Source organism: Phaseolus vulgaris, chromosome 1, assembly GCF_051622355.1.
Source record: "Phaseolus vulgaris cultivar YP4 chromosome 1, ASM5162235v1, whole genome shotgun sequence".
Taxonomy (NCBI): domain Eukaryota; kingdom Viridiplantae; phylum Streptophyta; class Magnoliopsida; order Fabales; family Fabaceae; genus Phaseolus; species Phaseolus vulgaris.
In genome coordinates, this window is record NC_143498.1 from 39,346,288 (window position 1) to 39,368,742 (window position 22,455).

Genomic DNA, 22,455 nt, shown 5'->3' on the forward strand with positions numbered 1-22,455 from the left:
CACGTTACTTCGATATCGCCTTTACGCTCGGCGTGAATTTCTTAGATTTCGTTTGTTTCTCATTCCTTAAACATCCTGTTTCCAATTGCCTTGTTTATGGCTCTGCTCAACCTTCGCCTTTGTGATGGTTGCCTTTCCGTTTGAGCTTTCTTATTCGAACCTTCAGCATGATCGCACCCGAGCTCATTGGGATGGTTGGCGACGTACTGCCCGTAGTGATGTTAGACCGCCTAGTCTTTGGTTTGGCGACGACTCCGTCGGCGGTCGTGCACATTCGCACTTTCTGATCACGTCGTCGCCCTTGGCGACTCGGGGAGGGTGAGTTTAAACTTCGGCGATCTACGTGGCTCCGCGCGCTAATGCGCACGCCGGTTACTGATTCGACACTTCACCAACCCCCTCCCATCAAATGACACGTGGATTCATCGATGGTTGTTATTCCGTGTCGTTTGCGCTTCCCATAACCTTCGAAACTTTAAACTTCTCGCGCCACCCCACTGTTACATCATCTTCCTGCTTCACTTTCAAACTTTCGGTACGCTCTGGTGAACGCTTCATCTCCCCTATCATCATTTCCCCAATCATCATTATCACGCTCCTTCGATCATAAAAAAGGTAAGCCCTTTATCAGTTTGTTGGTGTTCACCGCATTTTGATCAACTTGCATCATCCCTTAGCTGTTTGACGCATACGTTGTGGGCTGCTTGTCCTCTGTCTCGCTTTTTTCCCTGCGTTTTTAGGTTTTCTTTCCCTTCCTACGACCCCTGTTGTTCATGCTGCTTTCCCTTCCTATTTTTCGAATCGAATCATTCCTTTTAGCGACCCTCCACTTTTTCTTACTTTCCTTTCGTCTTAACTGCAGTTCTCGATGGCTCGTACAGGTGCCACCCCTGCCCCCTCTCGAAACCCTCCTTCAAAATCTCGCAAACAACCTTCGTCAGGAAACCCCTCCACGTCTCGTAACCCACCTAGAGATCCTGGCATCCTTTCAAATCGGGCTCAGAGGCCTGCGCCCCCTCGTCCCAACCAATCGCAATCAACTCCCCCACAAACTAGCGCCACTGCCCGCCCCTTTCCTGATTACAAACTGTTGTACTCATGGGCTCCTCCAGCTCTGCTGAACGAGAATTCCTCGATTAACTCTGAGGCCGACATTCTTCGCTTGAGAGATAAGACCCACCTCACATTCCATAAGGAGCATGACGACAAGGTTGTTATTCGTCCTTGTCCTCCCGGGGAACTTGTTTGTACTGATAGCGATGGCAACGATGGCCACCCTTTCTGCTTTGTTTATGCAACCGTGTTTAAGAAGGTTAGGCTCAGGTTCCCCTTTACTCGCTTTGAGAGGGAGCTCCTTACCGAGCTTGATATTGCCCCTGCTCAGCTGCATCCCAATGGCTGGGCGTTTGTCAGGGCATACCAAATTGTTTGTGCACATTTAGGCCATCCAGCCTCTGTAGACGTGTTCTTATTTCCGTTTGAGGCCAAAAACCCGGGGGACCGCCTATGGGTAAGCTTTAATGGGATTGTTGGGAGATCCATCCTTTCCATCTTCCAACAATCTTATAAGGATTGGAAAGGTAAGTTCGTTCGCGTTTGCTGTAATGATCAGAGTCCCACACTCCTCGATGGGTTCCCCTTGTACTGGGTTGACAAGGGAAAAAAGGATTCTCAGGATCACTTTCGGAAAGCCAGGAGTCCAGAGAAAATGGGTGAGCTCGATAGAGATTTGTGCCACTTCTGGAAGGAAGTTGCCTCGACCAATACCACCTTACCTACCTCTTCAATCATCAAGTTCGAATTTTATGAGAGTCAACTAGACTTTTACATAGGTTTGTCCCTCCACTCCACCTGTGCCAAATTTGTTCTACTTCTTTACCAAGTTTGCTCGCGTTACATGTCCTGCTATTACCCTTGCACTGCTAACTTTCTGTTTCTGTAATTGTATTGATTTGTGAACATTGATCACTTCGTGCAAACACAATGCTGGGAAAGGATCATATGGCCAGGCTGCGTTCTATAGTCAAACGCCACAAACTCGCCGCGGGTTCCCAAACCGTCCCGAATTCTGTGGCAGAAGCCGTTGTTGCCCGAGGCGAGCTTCCTCCCGTGGGCTCATCTTCCCTTATCGTCCCTCCTGCCCCTTTGAGAAATAGGCTGCCGCCAAAGAGGGCCAAGAGGAAGAATCCCATAATGGTGTCGGATGAGGAGGATGACGAGAGTACTGAGGATGGACTTATCTGTAAAAGAAAAAGGGCAACCGTCACCGAGCTACCTGCAAACGAGAGTACGGGCCTAGATTATGCGGAAAATCCCCCCAGCGTCTCTACACCCTTTGAGAGTGCTGGGGATGCTCTGCCGTCAAACACCTCAGCCGCTGGGGGCGTTCCAGAGCAAGCCACGGACATTCAGTGGTCTCCCCCACCTGTAGTGGAGCCAGACGTGTCGCCGCCGCGTCCTGATGTTCCCCTGGTTGTCCATACTTATGAAGGCGGCGGCGAGAACCAACCCCCGACCCCTCTTCCAGTCCCTGCTCTTCCAGCCCCTGTCGAGGAGGTCTTGAAAGCTCATGCCGCTTACCTTAACGCTATGACTACCGAGTGCGTAGAGAAACGCCTTTACCAGATGATGGGCGAGGCTTTAAGGGACTCCTTGTGCCAGTATGAATCCGAAGCCGGTGTTGCGAAAGACCAAGTTCAACAACTTAAGAGTGATCTTACGATGCGGGGATTGGAGTTTTCGCGGTTAGAGAATGCTCTGAAGGAGGAGTTGCGGAGCGAACGCAAAAACAGCGCTGAACTGGGCCAAAAACTCAACGCCAAACTCTCAGAGGTCACTGAACTTGAGGGCAGACTCATGCATCAGCAGGAGAAGATAACGGGCCTTGAGGAGACTCTCAAGGCTAAAGGGGATCACGTAGATGAGCTCGAGGCCAAGTCGATTGAGAGGGAGGATCTGCTGGGTAACATTAAAGCTGACATGGGCCAAAAGGCCAAGAAACTGAGCGAGAAGGATAAGGAGCTGAACGAATCTGCTGCGAAACTTGCTCAGGTGCTTGAGGAGAACGAAAAACTGAAGAAACGAAGTGAAGAACTCGACCTCAACGCCGCGGACGTTCTGACTTCTGGGTTTGGCGCAGCCTTGGAACAGTTCGCTTGTGCTTACCCCGACTTGGATCTCTCCCAGTTCTCAATTTGCCATGAAGTGATAAACGGCAAAATCGTACCCTCAGACTAACGTTTTCATTTGTTCTCATTTGACATTTTCTTTAGAAACACTCTGAAAGACTTAAATATTCGACCTCTGTCTATGTGCAACGAATCTGTTTGTAATGACTTCTTTCTTCGAACCGCGTCAACTTATGCTCATGATTTATCTTTTACCTGTTGTGCGATCGCCTGATAACTTAATTGGTTTTTACTCAACCCAATTAACTTAGCACAAACTGATGCTCAATTTCCTGGAAATCAACTTATCTTGAACAAACAGTTAGTCTATAGCAATAACATTTGACACAAAATTACTTACTGAGCAGTAGGCGGGAGTCATTTTTAGTATCTGACATCTCGCTTGCCTGATCTGCTAAGTGGCATGTGTATTTCTAGATCATCATCTAAAACTTTCGAACTTGCCTCAATTTGCTTAAGCAAAGAGGTCTCGTATCCTGTTCTTGCCTGAACGCACTCAAGGGTGAGGAGGACTTTATCTGGCCTGAACTCGCTCGACAGCGAGAAGGACTTTATCTTCCCTGAACTCGCTCGACGGCGAGAAGGACTTTATCTGGCCTGAACTCGCTCGACGGCGAGAAGGACTTTATCTGGTGCCTCAACTTGCCCAGGGCTACCTTTCCCCTGGATGCACTGAGGACTTTCTACCTTATCTTGCCTGAACTCACTCGAGGGTGAGGAGGACTTTCTCTGGTGCCTCAACATTGCCCAGGGGCTACCTTTTCCCTGGATGCACTGAGGACTTTTAACCTTATCTTGCCTGAACTCACTCGAGGGTGAGGAGGACTTTCTCTGGTGCCTCAACATTGCCCAGGGCTACCTTTTCCCTGGATGCACTGAGGACTTTCAACCTTATCTTGCCTGAACTCACTCGAGGGTGAGGAGGACTTTCTCTGGTGCCTCAACATTGCCCAGGGGCTACCTTTTCCCTGGATGCACTGAGGACTTTCAACCTTATCTTGCCTGAACTCACTCGAGGGTGAGGAGGACTTTCTCTGGTACCGAGGCTAGCTATTCATACTTGAGGAGGGGGCGTCCCGAAGGAATCCCTTAACCCCTGCTCAAGGACTAGGCGCCCGGATTTTAACTGTTATCTGGTACCGGGGCTAGCTATTCATACTTGAGGAGGGAGCGTCCCGAAGGAATCCCTTAACCCCTGCTCAAGGACTAGGCGCCCGGATTTTAACTCATACTAGACATACCTGTCATCTTGCTCTGAACTCTCGCCTATGCTTGTTCTTGGCGAGTAGGACTTCTTAATCTGTTCTCGCCTAAACTCGTTCTTGGCGAGTAGGACTTGACTTTTTATCTGTTCTCGCCTATACTCGCTCTAGGCGAGTAGGACTTAAAACTTAACTTTCACCCCCGATTGCCAGGTGGCGATGAGGACTTAAAAACTTTATGCTCGTGCCTGCGATCGCTAGGTGGCGATGACGACTTAAAAGCTTTATACTAGTGCCTCCGATCGTCGGGTGGCGATGAGGACTTAAAACTTATCTTGTGCCTCTAATCGCCGAGTGGTGATGAGGACTTGAAACTTATACTCGTTTGCCTCCGATCGCCATGTGGCAACGAGGTCTTAAAAATTTATACTTTAAAACTTTGGACTGAATGCATGCGATCTGAATCTACCTTAAATTATACAAGGACGACAAAGTCTTCTCTTCGAAAACTTAAAATGACAAACATGCAAACTCAATAACTGGGAAACTTTGATAAGTTGTTTAAAATGATAATCATGCAAGCTCAATAACTGGGAAAACTTTGATAAACTCGAACTTTCTTTATTGGGTGGCCTCATTAAAAAACCCTTCTCAGGGAAAAAGAGCGCCACCTTAAAAAACTGTTTTCACTTGACTGTTCGAGTTAACTGCTACTTACAATGTTTCAACTGTAATAAAACTTGAGGTGGGTAGCGTTCCAAGTGCGAGGAATCGCCCCTCCCTCCAGTGTTTCCAAACGATAGGCGCCGTTCCCGAGTGCTTCGGTTATTCTAAACGGTCCCGTCCATTTGGGTGACAATTTGTTCTGCATCTCGTACAGGTGGGCCTTCCTCATTACCAAGTCGCCATCTCTGAACTGTCTTGGCCTTGCCCTAGAATTGTACTTGCGCTCGACTCTTCTCTTTATCGCCTCGGCCTTTACCCTTGCCTCCTCCCTGACCTCATCCAACAAGTCTAAGTTCATCCTCCTTTCTGCATTCGAGTCTTCTGCCACGAAGTTTTGGAATCTCAGCGAGCTTTCCTGGATTTCAACTGGGATCATAGCATCGCACCCGTACACCAAGCTGAACGGGGTTTCGTGGGTTCCTGACTGTTCAGTGGTGTGATATGCCCATATTATACGGGGAACTTCCTCAGCCCAAGACCCTTTGGCCTTCTCCAATCTCCTCTTCAAACCTCTTAGTAAAACCCGATTAGCCGACTCCACCTGCCCATTCGTTTGCGGGTGTTCCACAGAAGCGAACACCTGTTGAGTTCCAACGTCCTCGCATAGCTACTTCAGCAGGTGACTCACGAACTGAGTCCCATTATCCGACACCAAACGCTTGGGCACACCGAAGCGACACACAATATTCTTCCATACGAAGTTCTGTATCTTGTGCGCTGTGATCTGGGCTACTGGTTCTGCTTCAATCCACTTCGTGAAGTATTCGACTGCCACAACCAAATACTTCATCTGCCTAATCGCCAATGGGAAAGGTCCCAGGATATCGATTCCCCAGGTGTGAAAAGGCCAGGGACTGTAGATTGATTTTAACTCTTCCGGAGGCGCCTTGTGCCAATCGGCGTGCTCCTGGCACTGCTTGCAACGTTGGGCATATCTCTTGCAGTCTTCTCTCATTGTCGGCCAATAATAACCCGCGCGGATGGTTCTTGTTGCCAAGGCTCGACCTCCGATGTGACTCCCGCAAATCCCTTCATGAAGCTCGGTCATAATTCTCGTGCACCTCTCTCCATGCACACATACTAAAAGGGGGTGTGTGAACCCAAACCTGTACAACTCACCATCGATGAGGGTGAACTTGCTGGAGTTCCTTTTTACCTTCCTAGCTTCCGCCGAGTCCATTGGGAGTAAGCCATCTGCGATGTATCGTTGATATGACGTGATCCATGTGTCCGGCTCGTGGATGGCGCAAACTTGCGTCATTTTTATCTCCCCCACTGGATGCGCTCTAACCCTTGGCGTTCTCAAGGTCTCCTGAGAAAGGGATTTATGACTTCTTGCCATCCCTTCCTTTGACTTGCAGATTTGGAGAACTTGGTGGTCTGCCACGAACGCTCGAGGTGTCTTCAGGGTCTCCTGTATGACGGTCCTCTACCTGCCCCCCTTGCCCGAACTGGCGAGCTTTGCTAGCAAGTCGGCCCGGGCGTTCTGCTCCCTTGGCACATGCACTACTTCGAACGAAACAAAAGACTTCCTCAACTCCTGCACATACTCCAGATAAGCTGCCATCTGCGGATCTTTAGCCTGGAACTCGCCGGTCACTTGGCCTGTGATTAGCAATGAATCGCTTTTGGCCAACAGCACCCTTGCTCCCATCTCCTTTGCCAACAAAACGCCAGCGATCAGAGCCTCGTATTCCGCTTGGTTGTTGCTGGCTTTAAAGGCGAATTTTAGGGATTGTTCTATCAACACGCCGTTGGGTCCTTCCAAAATTATCCCGGCCCCACTGCCTAACTGGTTAGAGGATCCGTCCACTGAGAGTACCCAACGAAAACCATCCCCGGCGCTTTGCACTGTTTCAGAAGATAATTCGACCACGAAGTCAGCGAAGATTTGACCCTTGATCGGTCCCCGGGGCTCATACTTGATGTCGAACTCCGACAACTCTACCGCCCATTTTACCATTCTTCCAGCCACATCTGGTTTCTTCAGGACCTTCTGGATAGGTAAGTCGGTCATCACCAACACTGTAAAACTCTGGAAGTAGAGGCGCAACCTCCTCGCCGAAAACACTACTGCCAATGCTGCTTTCTCCAAAGCCTGATATCTCACCTCTGGGCCCCGCAATACCTTGCTGACAAAATAAACGGGTTTCTGAATTTGATCTTGATCCTGGACGAGGACCGCACTCAGCACCTTCTCGGTTACGGCGAAGTATAGTCTGAGGGGCGCTCCTACTTGGGGTTTGCACAGGACCGGCAGGCTTGCCAGGTATTCTTTGAGTTTTACGAAAACCTCTTCGCACTCTTTCGTCCAGACAAATCTATTGTTCCTTTTCAAGCACTGGAAATATGGGTGACCCCTCTCCCCACTGGCAGACACGAATCGCGACAGGGCGGCCATCCGATCCGTGAGCTGCTGCACTTCTTTCACCGTAGCAGGACTCCTCATTGCCAAAATGGCCGCACACTTGTCAGGGTTTGCCTCGATTCCTCTTTCGGTCAAGAGAAAACCTAAGAATTTTCCCGCTTCCACACCGAAAATGCACTTCTCGGGGTTCAGCTTTAGCTTGTATTTGGCTATCGTAACGAACAGCTCCTCTAAGTCGGCTATATGTTGGTTTTTTTCCAAGGATGTTACGACCATATCGTCAACATAAGCTTGCACGTTTCTCCCAAGCATAGGTGCGAGCACTTTATCCATCAATCTCTGGTACGTGGCTCCCGCGTTCTTCAGCCCAAAAGGCATCACTTTGTAGCAATAGCACGACTGTTCTGTCATTAAGGCAGTTTTCTCCTCGTCCATGGGGTGCATCTTAATTTGATTGTACCCCGAGAACGCGTCTAGGAAACTCAACAACTTACACCCTGCTGCGCTGTCCACTAGGGCGTCTATACTCGACAAAGGATAGGAATCCTTTGGACAGGCTTTATTTAGATCTGTGAAGTCGACACACATTCCATGGCCCGTCGGCTTTCTTGTGCATCCTTCGCACCAAGAGGTGGTGTCGTGGTCACGTGGCATACTTATCGCCTGTTCTTGAGGCTGTTTTCATAACATCTCTTTGCCTCCTCTTGGTCAGATAGGATGGTGACAATTACTCCTTCCATTGAAGGTAATTTGACCTTCATGTGCCTCGTGGAGGGTACGGCTCCTATCCTATTGAGTGTTGGTCTTCCCAATAGGATATTATATGCTGAAGGGGCGTTCACGACAAGGTATTTGATTTTCTCCGTGCGCGAGGCGGTCCCATCTGTGAACGTTGTCCTTAACTCAATGTACCCTCTGACTTCGACTTGGTCGCCCGCAAAACCGTACAAGCAGCCTCCATATGGCCTCAACTGATCTGTGGATAGTTGCAATCTTTCGAAGGTTGGCCAGAACATCACGTCTGCCGAGCTCCCTTGGTCAACTAAGACCCGATAAACCGTTCTTCCTGCCGTGATGAGCGAGATCACAATGGGATCGTTGTCATGCGGCACAACATCCCTGAGGTCCTCCCTAGTGAACGTGACGTCCACGTTGGGTGAATGGTCCTCGAAAACTTCTACTGCCATTACGGACCTCACATACTTCTTACGCTGCGACGCCGTGCATCCGCCACCCGAGAACCCACCAGCTATGGTGTGGATTTCACCGAGGACGGGCGCCTCGTGCTGTTGTGCCTCACTGCCCCCCGCTTGCGAGCCTGGTGGTCGTCCCGCCTGTTTCTCCATCAAGTAATCCTTCAGGAAGCCACTCTTCACGAGCTCATCCAACTGATAGCCAAGTGCTAGACAGTTGTTGATATGGTGTCCGAATGCTTCGTGGAATTCGCACCACGACTCCTTGCGAGGCCCTAATACCTTGTCAGCTTTAATCGGCGGCCTCAACCTGTCGGCTATGCTGGGTATCGCAATCAGATCTTTGAGTTCCATCACGAAATTGTGTCTTGGCGGTTTGCGTGCTTCTCTCCCTTCCTCTACTCGACTCTTAGGTTGAGTCCTTCGTGGCTCGTAAACGCGTTTCCTGTCGAAGTGTTTCCTTTCTGTGACGGCTTGGTGAACTCGAACAGGTTGCGTGCGTATCTGTGCCTTGGGGCGCGCCGGCATAGTGGTTGTACATTTTTCATACGTTTCACCTTCTGAGGCAATATGTTCCACCGCTTGTCGCCTTATTTCAGCGAAAGTTTTGGGGCGACTGGGGTTAAGCATCTTGCTGAAAGATCCGGGGCGCACTCCCTTCTTGAACGCGTACACAATCATGGGTTCCTCCTTGGTACCTACTTTTACCACCTGTGCCCCGAAGCGGCTTATGTGTTCCTTTAGGGTTTCGCCTTGAAACTGCTTGACGTCGAAAAGGTCGTACGAGACTGGGGCAGGAGTTCTGTTGGCTAGGTACTGTTCTCTAAATAGTTTCGAAAGTTGGGCGAAGGACGTGACGTGGCCCTCTGGGAGGCTGATGAACCAGTCCATGGCCATCCCTGTTAGGGTGCTCATGAAAAGCTTGCACTTAGCAGCGTCCGATCCACCTACCAGTAACATCTGTGTGTGGAACGCCGTGAGGTGCGCTTCGGGGTCCTCCGTTCCTGTGAACGTCGCTTTGGGTCCTGTGAACGTGTTGGGAATTGTTGTCTCCAAGATTGCTTGTGAAAACGGTGTTGTGAACTCCCTGGGTGGGGATGTAGCCTCCGTTTCGTCTCTGCCCCGCCATCTATGACGTAACTCCTCGTTGGTGCGGTGGAGTTCCTCGCTTCTTACTTGAGAAGCTGTGAGGTCCGCCTGCATGCGTTCCTGTTCTACTTTCGAGGCGGCCACTGCGTCTTGTAGCCCGTGCACCATCCCCATGAGCTGCTGTAGGGTCATCTCTTCACTCCTACCGCGTGCTGGTCGGGTGGCCATGGCTCTTCAGGGATCCTCTCAACTTATCTGAGTGTTGAAAATCTCGAACTGAAAGCTTGTGTGGTGGAACCGATGTTTATATCGTCACCACGGTGGGCGCCAGATGTTCCGGCCGGTTGACCTGGGTCGTCTTTATGTGTGGCTTGTCTTAACGAGTTAGGGCACCTTCATTTGCTTCGTCTGTCAGTACCTGGAAAAAGAAGAACAAAGGGGCGCCCTCGCGGCCGTTTGCACTCCGACGATCAAGTCAGCTAGCGAGAAACACCAAATACTAGAAACTGTATGATTATCTCAATGACTGAAACTGTATGGCTAAAACTGTGCTACCCTAATTGTCTTGTGCTCTCAGCGAATGTGCCGTCAAGAACAATTAGGGTTTTGCTCTGTATGTCTCTCTGGGAAAACTAGGTTAAAACTCGTATAACTGTGAACTGAAAAACATACCTCTCTAGGGCTTATTTGCACCCTATATATAAGTGAAAACTAGGGTTCCTTGGAGAAGGTCCTTGCGCCGCTATCTTTAGGATCTTAGCGTATCTGACCCATGGACTTCCCTTATCTTGGAGTGTAATGTATAACCTCATGGCCCCTTGGGCTCTAACTTGAGTGCTGCATTTATCGCGCCATCATTCCGTTCGAATCCCCTAATTGGACACGTGTTATGCATGCAGCCTTCCCTGGATACCTTCAATGAGCACGTGGGCATTACCACGCGCCCCTTTGACTTGATCACTTATTCTGTACACAGGGACCCACAACGTCGCTGCCCAACTTAGGGTTACCCCTCGTGTGGGCCCTCTCTTTGTGAAATGCTTACGTCATGCGGGTTGATTTTTTAGGCGATGGGCGATGATCTTGGTGGTGACACATCTCGGCGATAACCGACTTACTCAGTGGTAGAGCACGCCGCCCTTACATACGTCGACTGTGTTGACTTCTTGACTACCTACCTCTCTCTTGTCCATGTCATCATACCCGATGACCTGGTCGGTACAATATATATATATATATATATATTTATGAAAATAGCAACAATGTTGATGGTGTATAAAAAATGTATTTATGTGACTCAATTATTAAAAAAAAAAAGTAGTAGTTCCATTTACTTTTGCTTTGCTGATAAAAAAAAAATACTTTTGTAATAATGTAGTTTCCATTTTTTTTCAAAAATAAGATTTTTATGATTTGGGGTTAAGGATTATAGTTTTTTAATAAAAGATTATGATTACAATATTTTACATTAATTTAAAATGAAATTGTAGTTGGTGATTAAGACTTACTATTAAGATAAAATATGGATTGACTTTTGCTGCAAATATGCATTTCATGTCGAAAGTGGATCATGATGGTCACTTTGAAATAAACACTATGATGAAATATGTTTGACATAATGAGGTTGAGATAATGAACAATGTTGATATGGAAAATCATTAATATTTTTAAGTTGTTGGGCTTATTAAAAAAGATTTGGGATAATATTAATAAACAATGAAACTATGGTGGATAGTTGGTAATTTTGAATTTAGGAAGATTGACTTTGACAGTGTAGCACGGTAGATGATTAATTATGCTGATTTTAGCAAGGTTAAAGTTAATATTTGTGAAGTGCAAGGGTGAGAATAAGGTTAATATATGATAAAAATAGTAGGGTTGATCATAATTTTAATAATTCGACCAACAATGAATGTTTGAATTGTTGTTGATGCCTCTGAGTCTGAAGATGTCAAAGTACCCTCCTACGATGGTACCTTCCTTAATGAATTGCAGAGAGATTTTCATTTCGGGTTTGCTCGAGCTATCAATGACAAGAAAAAAAAGGGAAATAAGGAAGGTAGAAAAAAATGTCAAATAGGCATAACACAATTGGAAAAAATGTTGTAGACTTTTTTTTTTTTTTTATGTCATAGAGATTACCGGAAAAAAGACATTGATGATGAGTATAGTAGTAAGATGTTTAACAATAAAGATTTAGATGAAGATGTTCATAGTAAGAGATATAAGAGGTTTGATGAAAAGTTGTTGAATTTTTTAGTGAAAATTAAGTTTGGAGTTTTGTTCTATCAAATAATTCAAAGATTATATATTGGAGTATAACATGATAAATGGAAAAGATACAAGGTTTGAAATAAAATGACAAAAATGGATAAGGGCAAGATGTAAGCATTTTGTTGACAACTTTTATTTATATGACCAAGGTTGGTGAGTTTGAAACATACAAATGTAACACTTTAAACGCTAAACACACTTATGACTAAGTTTTTGACAACAAAAGTGTTAAATCATCATGGGTTGCCAAGGACTTAATGAACAAGATGAGGGCTACATTTTTGCATGCCATTGAAAGACATCATTGGTAAAGTCGAGGCTAATTATTCAACTAGAATATCCTTGTTAGGGGTCTGAAGGGCCAAACAAATTACAAATGAGGTAATCAATAGTGATTTCATCAATCAATATAGACAACTTTGGCCACATATTACAAAGCTTAAAGACTGATGTTTAGAAAATCCTCGTATGATTAGGGTAAATAAGCTAAATTGAAGATACTACAAAGATTCAGTAGTTTTTACATGTGCTTGTAAGGTAAAACAAAATACATTTATAAAGGCTTGTAGATAATTTTATTGGTTGATGAATTTCATTTAAAAAATAAGTATGAAGGTCAGTTATAGATTATGTGGTATAGATTTGAATGATTAATACACGCATTTGGGTTTTGCTCTTGTTGAAACATAAATTAAGAAGATGTGAATATGGTTAAAAGAATAAATGAGCTAATATTAGTGGTGAACACAAGGTAAAAACTGGTTTATATGTGACAAAACTGATCCTTTTATAATCATTGGCATAAAATGTTATATGTGCAAGGATTGCTACAAGTGTTTCAAAAATTTCCCAAACAAATGGGGCATAGACTTGACCTTAGACACTTGTACAATAATTTCAAAAACTTTTTTGAGGTGAGGTATGTAGAAGCAGCTGTAACTAAAGTATTTGATGAATCATTTCCTTGAATGAAGACTTTAAGAAAGAAGACCTAGTATATTTAGTGTGTGTGTGAGTCTATTTATTTTGTATGGGTCTCTACTCCTCTTAACAAGTTGTTTAGTCAATTAAAGTACAAAATGATGTTTCTTTAATCTAGTTAGAACTCATTGTTGGTAGTGGTATATTTTCAATGGATTAAAATGATGATTTAATATGTTACAATATTCTTAATTGAGGTCCTAAAAGATTGAAATGAATGTTTGAATTGATTCTTTTATCGAGTCAAACTGTTGAAATTACTTGAAACTTCAAGTGGTTCTAAAAAGGTGTTTTTAATATGTTAGAACTAGGTTTTAATAGATTAAAAATAAAAATTCTTGTATTTTCGGAAGGTTGTTTGTCAGTTAAGTTTTAACATATTGAAAATGTGAATTAATTAATTGTTTTCACTCTAAGGAAATCAACATATTAAAATAAACTTTTAATCCATTAAAACTCACACAACAAATTTTATATAACTCTATTTTTCTGATCATTCAGATAGAACGTTTGAAATATGATTTTGTAGAATACTTCAACCTTTTTAGAGAGTTATTATTTTGTGTGAAAAAACTATTTTCTTGGAGCATTTATTTGGAGTTACTTGGATCATACATTATTGGTTAAGGGAGATATCCTAAATCTTTGAACCTTGTTATTTTTTTGTAGTGATTAAATTGTGATTGTCCTTATATTTCAGTAGTGTTAGATTGTAATTGGATAGGGTTGCCAATTGTAGTAGTGTAACCGGGGATTATTTGTTGGATATAACACTTTTGTAGGTTCAAGAGTGGTCTTCTTGAAGTATTTATATGTTGTAAAAGACTTGATATAGTGAAATCTTAACTGATGTATTTGAGAATCTAAATACATTATTTTTGTGAAAGAGTGAACACAAAACTATAATGTGTGATTTTTCTATTCCTTTCCCTTTAATTTTTGCACAATGTTATTTAAATCTTATTGATCAGAATAAATTTTAACATATTAATCTCCTTATAAAAAAATAGTTTAATTGATTGATTTTGTTGAATTCTATTGTGTAACTGATTTTTAATGTGTTTGTTTTGCTATTCGAAATATTTTAATCAATTCATTTTTAAAAGAATTTCATTTTAAGCTTTTTTTTAAAAAAAACTTAATTGTTTAATTAACTTTCTTTAGAATTTATTGCAAGACTTTATTAAAATATTTGATGTTGAGTACAAAAGATAGAAAACATGAAAAAGGTTATATACTAGTGATTATTTATTTTGAATGAAATGCATGGTATACGATTTTTTTCATGCCTACATATGTTATGCTAATAAGCAGTTTTAATGAATTATTTAATAATAATATAGATAAATATATCACAACTAATAAAAGAAGTTTGCAAACCTTCCATAAGAATATAGTGTATTTTAGAAAAGTTTAAATCAATTATCCTATCAAATAAAAAGGAAGATGCAACATGAATGTTTTAAACTTTTTTTTTCATGAAAATAAGCTGCACACCAACTTCAGTTTTTATATATACTTTTTTTTAATGTTATATATATATATATATATATATATATTTAATATGTTGGTGTTCAGTATCTAATGCTATGTATTTTTATTTTTTCTATATAAAAATGGAGCAATTTTCTCCTTTTTATTGAAGTTGTTTTTGAAAAAAATTATGAATATTAATAAATATTATTAATGTGATACCATTTTTGACATGAGTTTAAACTTGTTATACTGAAGTTGATATAACTTTATTTTTTTATATTAAAATCATGACACGTTGTTATGATTTTTCTATATCTATAATTTTTTAAAAAATAATATTATTTAGAAAAAAGAAAAACATAAATTATCCTATTTTTATAAAAATTCAATGTATTTTGTTACTTATCAAAATTATTTAGCCAGAGTTGTTGAATAATCATTTTTCATGCTAAATATTTTAAAAAACATCTTAAATTTCATCATTTTTCCTTTTTGTTAATACAATTTTCAACTAATAGTAGGTGAAAAAAATGATTAATACGCTCTCCGCTTTCCGTGTCATACACAAACACAAATGAATCATAATATTTTGACATCCTTTTTCTCCTTTACGACTACAATAAAATATTAATAATATTTGTATTTTTTTTTAAATAAAAACATTTCCTTAATAAAAATATAGGTAAAATAAAATGTTAAAAATTAAAAAAATTAAAATATTAATATTTAGTGAATGTAGGGTGGAGCAGTGTAAAAAAAAAACTATTTTTCAAATACAAATACTAGTTTCTAGAAAAAGCAAATAATTTAAAAATCCCACTAAAATTTTCTTGAAGTTTTTTATTGACAAAAATACCCTACAATTTGACCATGTTATCGGGCGCGCACAGTCCCTCCATCTTCGACTATAAAAGGCACTCAGCTCTTTCTTGAATTTCTTCGAATCCAAACCAAAACACAGAAACAGAAAGAGAGCATGGCGCCAAAACGAAAACCTTCTTCTCCAATCTCCATCGGTGATTCTTCAAACCCTAGAATTCACAACCTGACTCAATGCTCATTCCTAACTTCGATTCTCACCTTTCCATTGCGCAGGTAACTGCGAGGTTGCTGTCGAAGCCACTCGTTTCACCTGTACCTCCGATTCAAACGCCGTCGTAATTTCGCTTCCCCGAAGCGGAAAGATCAAAGTGTCAGGTACTGCTCAAATAATATGAAACGCAATGCCGTTTGAGTTTGTTCGATTTGATTAACCGTTTTCACTAATGCTCCTTTAAGCTGCAGTTGTTGAAAACCACGAGAACGCTTCTGAGGATTTTAGAATTGGTCATAAAGGTACAATGCTATATTTATGCGTGACTCGTTTTTACATTAATCTTGCGTAATTAATAGTAACTCGTAAATAATCGTTAACATGTTTTAGTGTTTTCTATTTGGTTTATAATTTCGTAGAGCATGAGTTCGTGCTGGTTAATCCTAAAGATGCTGATTCTGTTACTAAAGCCTACCTTCAGGTAACACACTCTAGCTCTCCACACCTATTTAGGGTCCAATTGGGTGATTAGTTACAATTGGAGAGTGTTGTGCATGACTTATTGGGACTTGGGTCCACTCTTTGTTGTAATGATGATTTTGTATAATACAAATTCATATTGTACGGGGCAAGAAATAAAACTAGGTTTAGGGTATGTTGTGCACGATCCAAAAACCATCCCCATCTGACTTCTTTTTTATAATTCTCTTTTCCTTACATAAAATCAAATTCATAATTTGTCTTTAAGATATTGTTTTACAATTATCAAATGTTTATTTACTTCAAATTATCAAGTATATATATTCTTTTCCCGATCAGTTCGAGATATCATTCTCTTTTTTCTTCAAAATGTTTTGTTTTCAAACTTTGTTCGGATCATTTATTCATTATAATTAAACCCAACGATTTGCTTATTTTTTGGTGCATTTAACATGAAATTTTTAATTTCAGAAATTCAAGAGAATACACTTTTAGAAAATTTGCCTTCAATTTTGTTTAGAAGATGTTGTAGATTTAATTCTTTAATTCTTTAACTTGGATTTTGTTTCTTGTTTTAATTTAAAGAAACAACAACTTGAATTTTTGCGTGATTTAGCCCAGTCATAATGGTAAATGCTACTGCGACTAAAACACAATAGTTAAGGCCAAAAGAATCTATTATTAAAACTAAAAAGTTTGAATGAAATTATGTTCATTAGATACCTTCAAAATCAGGCTGACTACCATAATTACTAAAAGAATGTTATTTTTTCCCACCAAAACTGACATGACAAACACGCTATAAATAAGTGGTAAGTTATTTCAAATGCAATAGCACGATTCATTCACTTTTCTGAATACTTTTAAAAATATTTAAATTTAGTGTAACAAATTAACCTTCCCATTTTGCCTATCTGAAATGTGCCTGTAAATGGGTTTGCAGGAAGTATTACAAATGTACAAGACGGAGCTACCTGGAATGAATTATGCTGCAAATACCGGAAAACAATCCAAGTTTCTTGAGAGATGTGTGACTAATGGGTATTAACTTCTTATTCTCCTTCTTTCGCTTGCATGTTCATAATGCTTCCATGGTTGTCTTGCTACTAGTTTATTTACTGTGATGATTTGAACACAATATTTATTCACAGTTTTTTTTTGTGTGAAATTGTTTTATCTGGTTTTACAGTAGGTTTTGTCTTGCAGGAAATATCGAACCCTACTGGTAAAATCCACTTGTGTTGGAAATTCAGGAAAGGTAAATGTATATTTGCTAGATAACTAAGTCACAAATTGGAACACGTTTTCTATCAGTGTTATATTTCTAAGCCTACATGCCACACTATCCTATCCTATTAAATTAAAATTATGGAAATTTGTTCTTGTATGTTTACTGTTTACACATTATAGTAAACACGTATCAATTTCTTAAAAAGTGAGCGTAATGTAACAAACTTAGCCCTGAGATGCTGTACTTTTGAGTACAACATATAACAGGGTGTGTCTATATTTCTTAAAGAGAAAACTTGACAATTTTAGCTATGAGATTCAGTGGAGTCTTTTGGATTGGTAATCAAATCGCAGAATATGTTTAACCATGGAGTGTTCTACAAACAAGTTGACACTGTCTCAATGATTGCCTGAGATCTTTGCCAATAATTCTCCCTTTTCATCTTAGAAACCACCAGGCTTAGAAATTAAACGAAAAAAAATGTTTCTTACCATCTTCTAATGTGAGCTATATAACGAAGCTTAGCAGTGGAAATTAGAGAAGTATAGTAGTTATGTATTATTAATTTATTACATCTTAAATTATGATTAAACTATGTTTGGCAGGTTATAGCAGCAATTACATACCAAATCATCCCTGCAGATACAGAATATGCCGAGGTCCCACTTGCAGCTGTCACTGCAATCCATCAACGAAAGGTCTTTCCTACATTTTACATTTTTCTTCTTTATTTCAGTAATAAGCGTTTCCTCCCTTCTGAAAATGTCTCATTTGGAGTCAGCTTCAAGTAATAAACTTGCAATGGTTAATCACAGGAACATTCATATCGTTTTGATTACAAGACTAAATAAAGCTTCTGGTTTAGCTCCTATTGTAATTTGTTTGTTTTTCTCCTTTTTATCTTACAATAATTTTCAGTAGATAATTGCATTAAATAGTGAAAATTTACACGGTCATCTAGTTTCTAGGTCTCAGTTGTTTTGGAAGTTACCTGAATTTTATTGTTAAGCCAAGGTCATTTTTTTAAGAGAGTCAAATGACATGCTGTATTTGGATGTTGTTTCTTCTCATTTATGTGTATAATTATATTGATATGTGGCAACTTATATGGCATGATAAGCCTTTTCGTAATTCTCTTTCTTGTGTCATCTGTTGTCTATTTGTTTACATGGTTTTGTGCTCGTGGTAATATGGGTTCAAATAAGGTTTCTATCTTAATTAATCATTGGTTAATATCCTGCAGGGTTTTGGTCATTTATTGGTTCTAGAGCTACGAAAAAGACTTCAAAGTGTTGGCATTCGTTCTATTTTATGCTGGGGAGACAAAGAATCAGAAGGATTTTGGCTTAAACAGGTAATTTAGAAATGAAACTTCCCTGGAAGCTTGAGCAGATCATAGAGTAATTTCTGGTTTATTGTATAAATGGTTGATATTTCATTTCTATACTTGATTCATATGTGATCATGCTAGTGGTCCTGTAAAAGATGCTCCCTTAGTTCTCTGATGTTATGATGCTTCCCCTTTTGAATTACAACTACAGGGTTTTGTAGAAATAGCACAGGTGGGTACCAAAGGAAGGGCCCGCAGGTTACCTGTGAAAGCTGATATTCAGAAATCATTATGCTTTCTTGGTGGTTCAACTCTCATGGTTTGCCACGTAATGAAAGAATTCTTAGCCGATGATGCTAACACTACGAACTGTCTCCCTTCACAGTTTCATCAGAATTCCTCTACACCTGCCATTGCTGAAGGTGAGCAGCGGGAGTTTTTTGAGAAAGTTACACGTAGATTTGAATTTTCTAGATAAATGTTCCCGTCGAACAACATCAGGTAAAAGTCACCATAAAGCTTTGGTGAAAGATGAATCTTCAACAGAATATGACACTCAGTGGTAGTGCATCAATCAATATCTCCCATATTTCCAAATGTGAATATATAATTTATAATTTAAATGATATCCTTTTAGTGTGCAAAAAAAGGTAGTAAACATAATATCTTATGTAGGGGCTATTTGATGTTTTTATGTATTTTATGTTGTAACTAACCTCTTACTCTATGAACAGGATTTGACAGTCATAATCCTAAGCAATGTTGTGGTAGTATTGCTCCTTTTGCCCGAATAAATGATGATATACAGGCCACTGGTGCAGAAAGTTTACAGGATGGAAATGATGCTAATGTGAATTATTGTTCTCAATCTACAAAAGGTGCAAAGAGGACCTGGGAAGCCTCTTTATCCTCATTGAAGTCAAAAAGAGTGAAGGGGAGCCAGCTGGTTGACAATCAATCAGGTTCTAGCTGCGGTTTTATCTTAGAGACTGATGAGGCCAATCCCTGTTTTGTAGAAGTCCTTCATGATCCTTTGATTACAAAAGGTTCTGGAAAATGTATCGAGAATAATTTACATTTAGAAGCTCCTATCAACATAGAACCGCCGTCTACTAAACAAAGCTTTAGAATTATGTTGATGAATATTGCTGATGATGCTAAGAAAACACAGCTTACAAAGGTATGTCTAATTACCCAAGCATTTTATAGATGTTTTGATAAATTGACGAGTAACATTTTTTTAAACTGTCCTTGAGAGACCTGGGCTCTTCCTTTCGACTGTATTGCCATTCTTTTTTCCACGATCGATTTTTAGCTGCTGGCAGGAAAAAAAGGCTCTAATTTTAAGCTTTCTAATTTTTTCTTGTAACAGCATAGAACCTGGAAATTAACTAAAACAATGAGTTCTAAATATTATTTTTAAGTTAACACCGTTAGACATTTGTTCTATGTATAGGTGATTGAAGACCTTGGTGGAACTATATCCACTTGTGGAAGTATGACCACACACGTTGTCACAGGAAAAGTGAGAAAAACTCTGAATTTCTGTACTGCGCTTTGTTCAGGGTAGGTTCAGAATATTATTTTCAAATGCTAACTTGCTTAGTGTCATACTGAACTTTTAAGTTGAAATATAGTTTTAATACGAAGCTAGTTGGCATCTTGATTTACGGATAAAATTGAGCTATTGAAAAAATGGTATAGCGTAAAAATTAATCAAATCTAAACGTGTCGAAGATGTTTTTATAGTCTGATTCTTATGAAGTTGTTCATATTATTTATCAATATATGTCTACTACATTTTTCTATGTATTACTCATGATGATTATTTATAACAAGGAGTTATTGTTGACCATACAGTGCTTGGGTGATCTCATCAAGTTGGTTAAAAGAAAGTTTTCGTGAAGGCAAATTTGTTGGTAAACTGGAACAAACTTTTTTGTCTATATCCAATTATTATTATTCATATAGCATACACTAATTTTTAAAACTGAGTCTGCAGATGAACTGCCTCACATACTGAACGATCCGGATTATCCGCTGAAGTACAAATATGATTTAAAAAGTGCAGTTTTACGGGCAAAAGCTAGCCCTCGCACTTTGTTCAAGGGTTATAACATATGTATTGCAGCTCATGTTCAAACTCCCGCTAAAATATTGTCTGCAATTGTCATGTCCGCAGGTGGTAATGTAAGTCTGATTATTTTTTTTACTGAAACTTAAATTTAAGCAGACCTTAAACAGTGCTGCATATGTTATTTCCTATCATTTCGACATGTTTAAAGCACGAAACATCTAAACACAAGAAATTATGGTCACATGGTATCCATGCTTTTAAAAATGTCTATCTTATACGTTATACTTCAGGTTTCTAATTTAGAGGCAACTGTAGAGAATATTTTCCGCTTATTTTTGTGGTCCACCTTCGCTATTTTCAAAAAAGCTTCTTGATAAAATAAATTCAGTAAACTTAGTTTCAGAAACTAGCTTCCAAGTTTCTTAATGGAGGTCATGTCTCAGTATATATTTATATTTTCTTGTAGTTCTTTCTACCCTGTGTTTGATTATCTATTACTTGAGTTAGCATTTACATAATTGATTTTTGGAAGTTTTCAATTTAGCGTAATTAATTTGATTTAAACTGAGTTTGGAATGAAGTGATTATGTTTGGATAATCTTTATTTCAATAGTGCATCTGTAGTGAAAATTAGTATAAAATTCTCACTCTATGCGAAGCTACCCTAGTAAGAGTTGCTTCTATATTTGGAAATATTTTCCGTTTGAAATATTAGTTCAACATTTTTCGAAAACATGTATAAAGCCTACAAAACCTCTGTGGAAAGGTCAACATAGTTCATGGATCGAAAGCTTTGTACTGTTGGTTGATTAATTACGTAGTTTAACCACAAAAGTGAACCTTGGTCTACATTCTATTTATTTAACATATGGACTTCAGGTATTTATCCAAACATAATACATCCACTATAAAATGTGTGTGCCCATTTATAAAATTTTCATTTCATAATGCATAATGTTATTCACACAATATATGTATTTACCTTCTGTTATTGTGGAGTTGGGTTGTGATGAAATTTGACTTAAATTTGTAATAGGTAATTAGTAGAGTGGAGAAAGTAAACGAAACATCAACAACAATCTTTGTGACGAGCGAAGAAGACACGGAAGAAGCAATGGAAGCTGCAAAGAAAGGGATCCGGACTTTTAGTTGTGATTGGTTTATGAACTGTGTGATGAGACAAGAACTTGACTTGGACGCCCCCCAGTTTGCTGAGTCCTTATAAGGTTTTCACATGCTCCCTCATCCATCTTTTGTTTTGTATATAACAATCTCTCAATTTTAGACCTTTCCCTTTCACTCATAAATATCATTAGGTTTAACACATGTAGTTGAGTTAAGGTTAGGAATTGCAAAGGAATTATTGTCATGCACAGTTAGACCATTTTTACACCTTTTGCTTTAAATATACTTTTTTTATTCTATTTTGCAGATCTCGTATTTCAGGTTTCTTAAAATGAAACAATTTTAGTTCACTTTTAATAAATATCTAATTGATAATAGGTATTGTGTTAATGATAATAATACCAATTACTTATCCATCTAAAAAATTAATAATAATTTTTTGTTATTCTAATGGATACATTAATGTGAATAATTTAATTATATATTAACAATGGACTAAAATTGTTTAACTTCATCAAATTGAAAGACTAAATATGGAATTAAAATTGTGAGGGGAGAAAAATAATAAATATGCTAAATTATGGGATGATTTAAGCTTTTACTTTTTATTTTTATTTGGGATGTTATTTTCCCATTCGTTTACTCGGATAAAATTGTAATCGTTTTTTGAATTTAAACCAAA

General features: G+C 39.8%; 1 protein-coding gene across 2 annotated transcripts; it reads left to right on the top strand.

Annotated features, from left to right (window-relative positions):
* Window positions 1-15,400: 15,400 nt before the first annotated feature.
* On the top strand, window positions 15,401-22,079 carry LOC137814005 (N-acetyltransferase). Of its 2 annotated transcripts, none has more exons than XM_068616520.2 (14): window positions 15,401-15,513; window positions 15,593-15,694; window positions 15,776-15,832; window positions 15,950-16,011; window positions 16,954-17,051; window positions 17,217-17,268; window positions 17,847-17,939; window positions 18,485-18,595; window positions 18,783-18,993; window positions 19,306-19,751; window positions 20,028-20,137; window positions 20,432-20,490; window positions 20,574-20,761; window positions 21,685-22,079. In XM_068616520.2, exons 1-14 carry the CDS (start codon window positions 15,474-15,476, stop codon window positions 21,871-21,873), a joined length of 1,818 nt encoding a protein of 605 aa, XP_068472621.1. In that variant the 5' UTR covers window positions 15,401-15,473; the 3' UTR covers window positions 21,874-22,079. The 2 variants fall into 2 exon arrangements, with proteins under 2 accessions (XP_068472621.1, XP_068472622.1); XM_068616521.2 differs by having other exon boundaries at window positions 15,782-15,832.
* The last annotated feature ends 376 nt before the right edge of the window (window positions 22,080-22,455 follow it).

Bases quoted from the DNA above. Each gene is read 5' to 3' on its own strand.
- LOC137814005 (XM_068616520.2), top strand. From the start codon at position 15,474: ATGGCGCCAAAACGAAAACCTTCTTCTCCAATCTCCATCG. The intron at 17,940-18,484 runs GTCTTTCCTACA...AATATCCTGCAG, and splicing joins CTGCAATCCATCAACGAAAG to GGTTTTGGTCATTTATTGGT. The intron at 19,752-20,027 runs GTATGTCTAATT...TTCTATGTATAG, and splicing joins AGAAAACACAGCTTACAAAG to GTGATTGAAGACCTTGGTGG.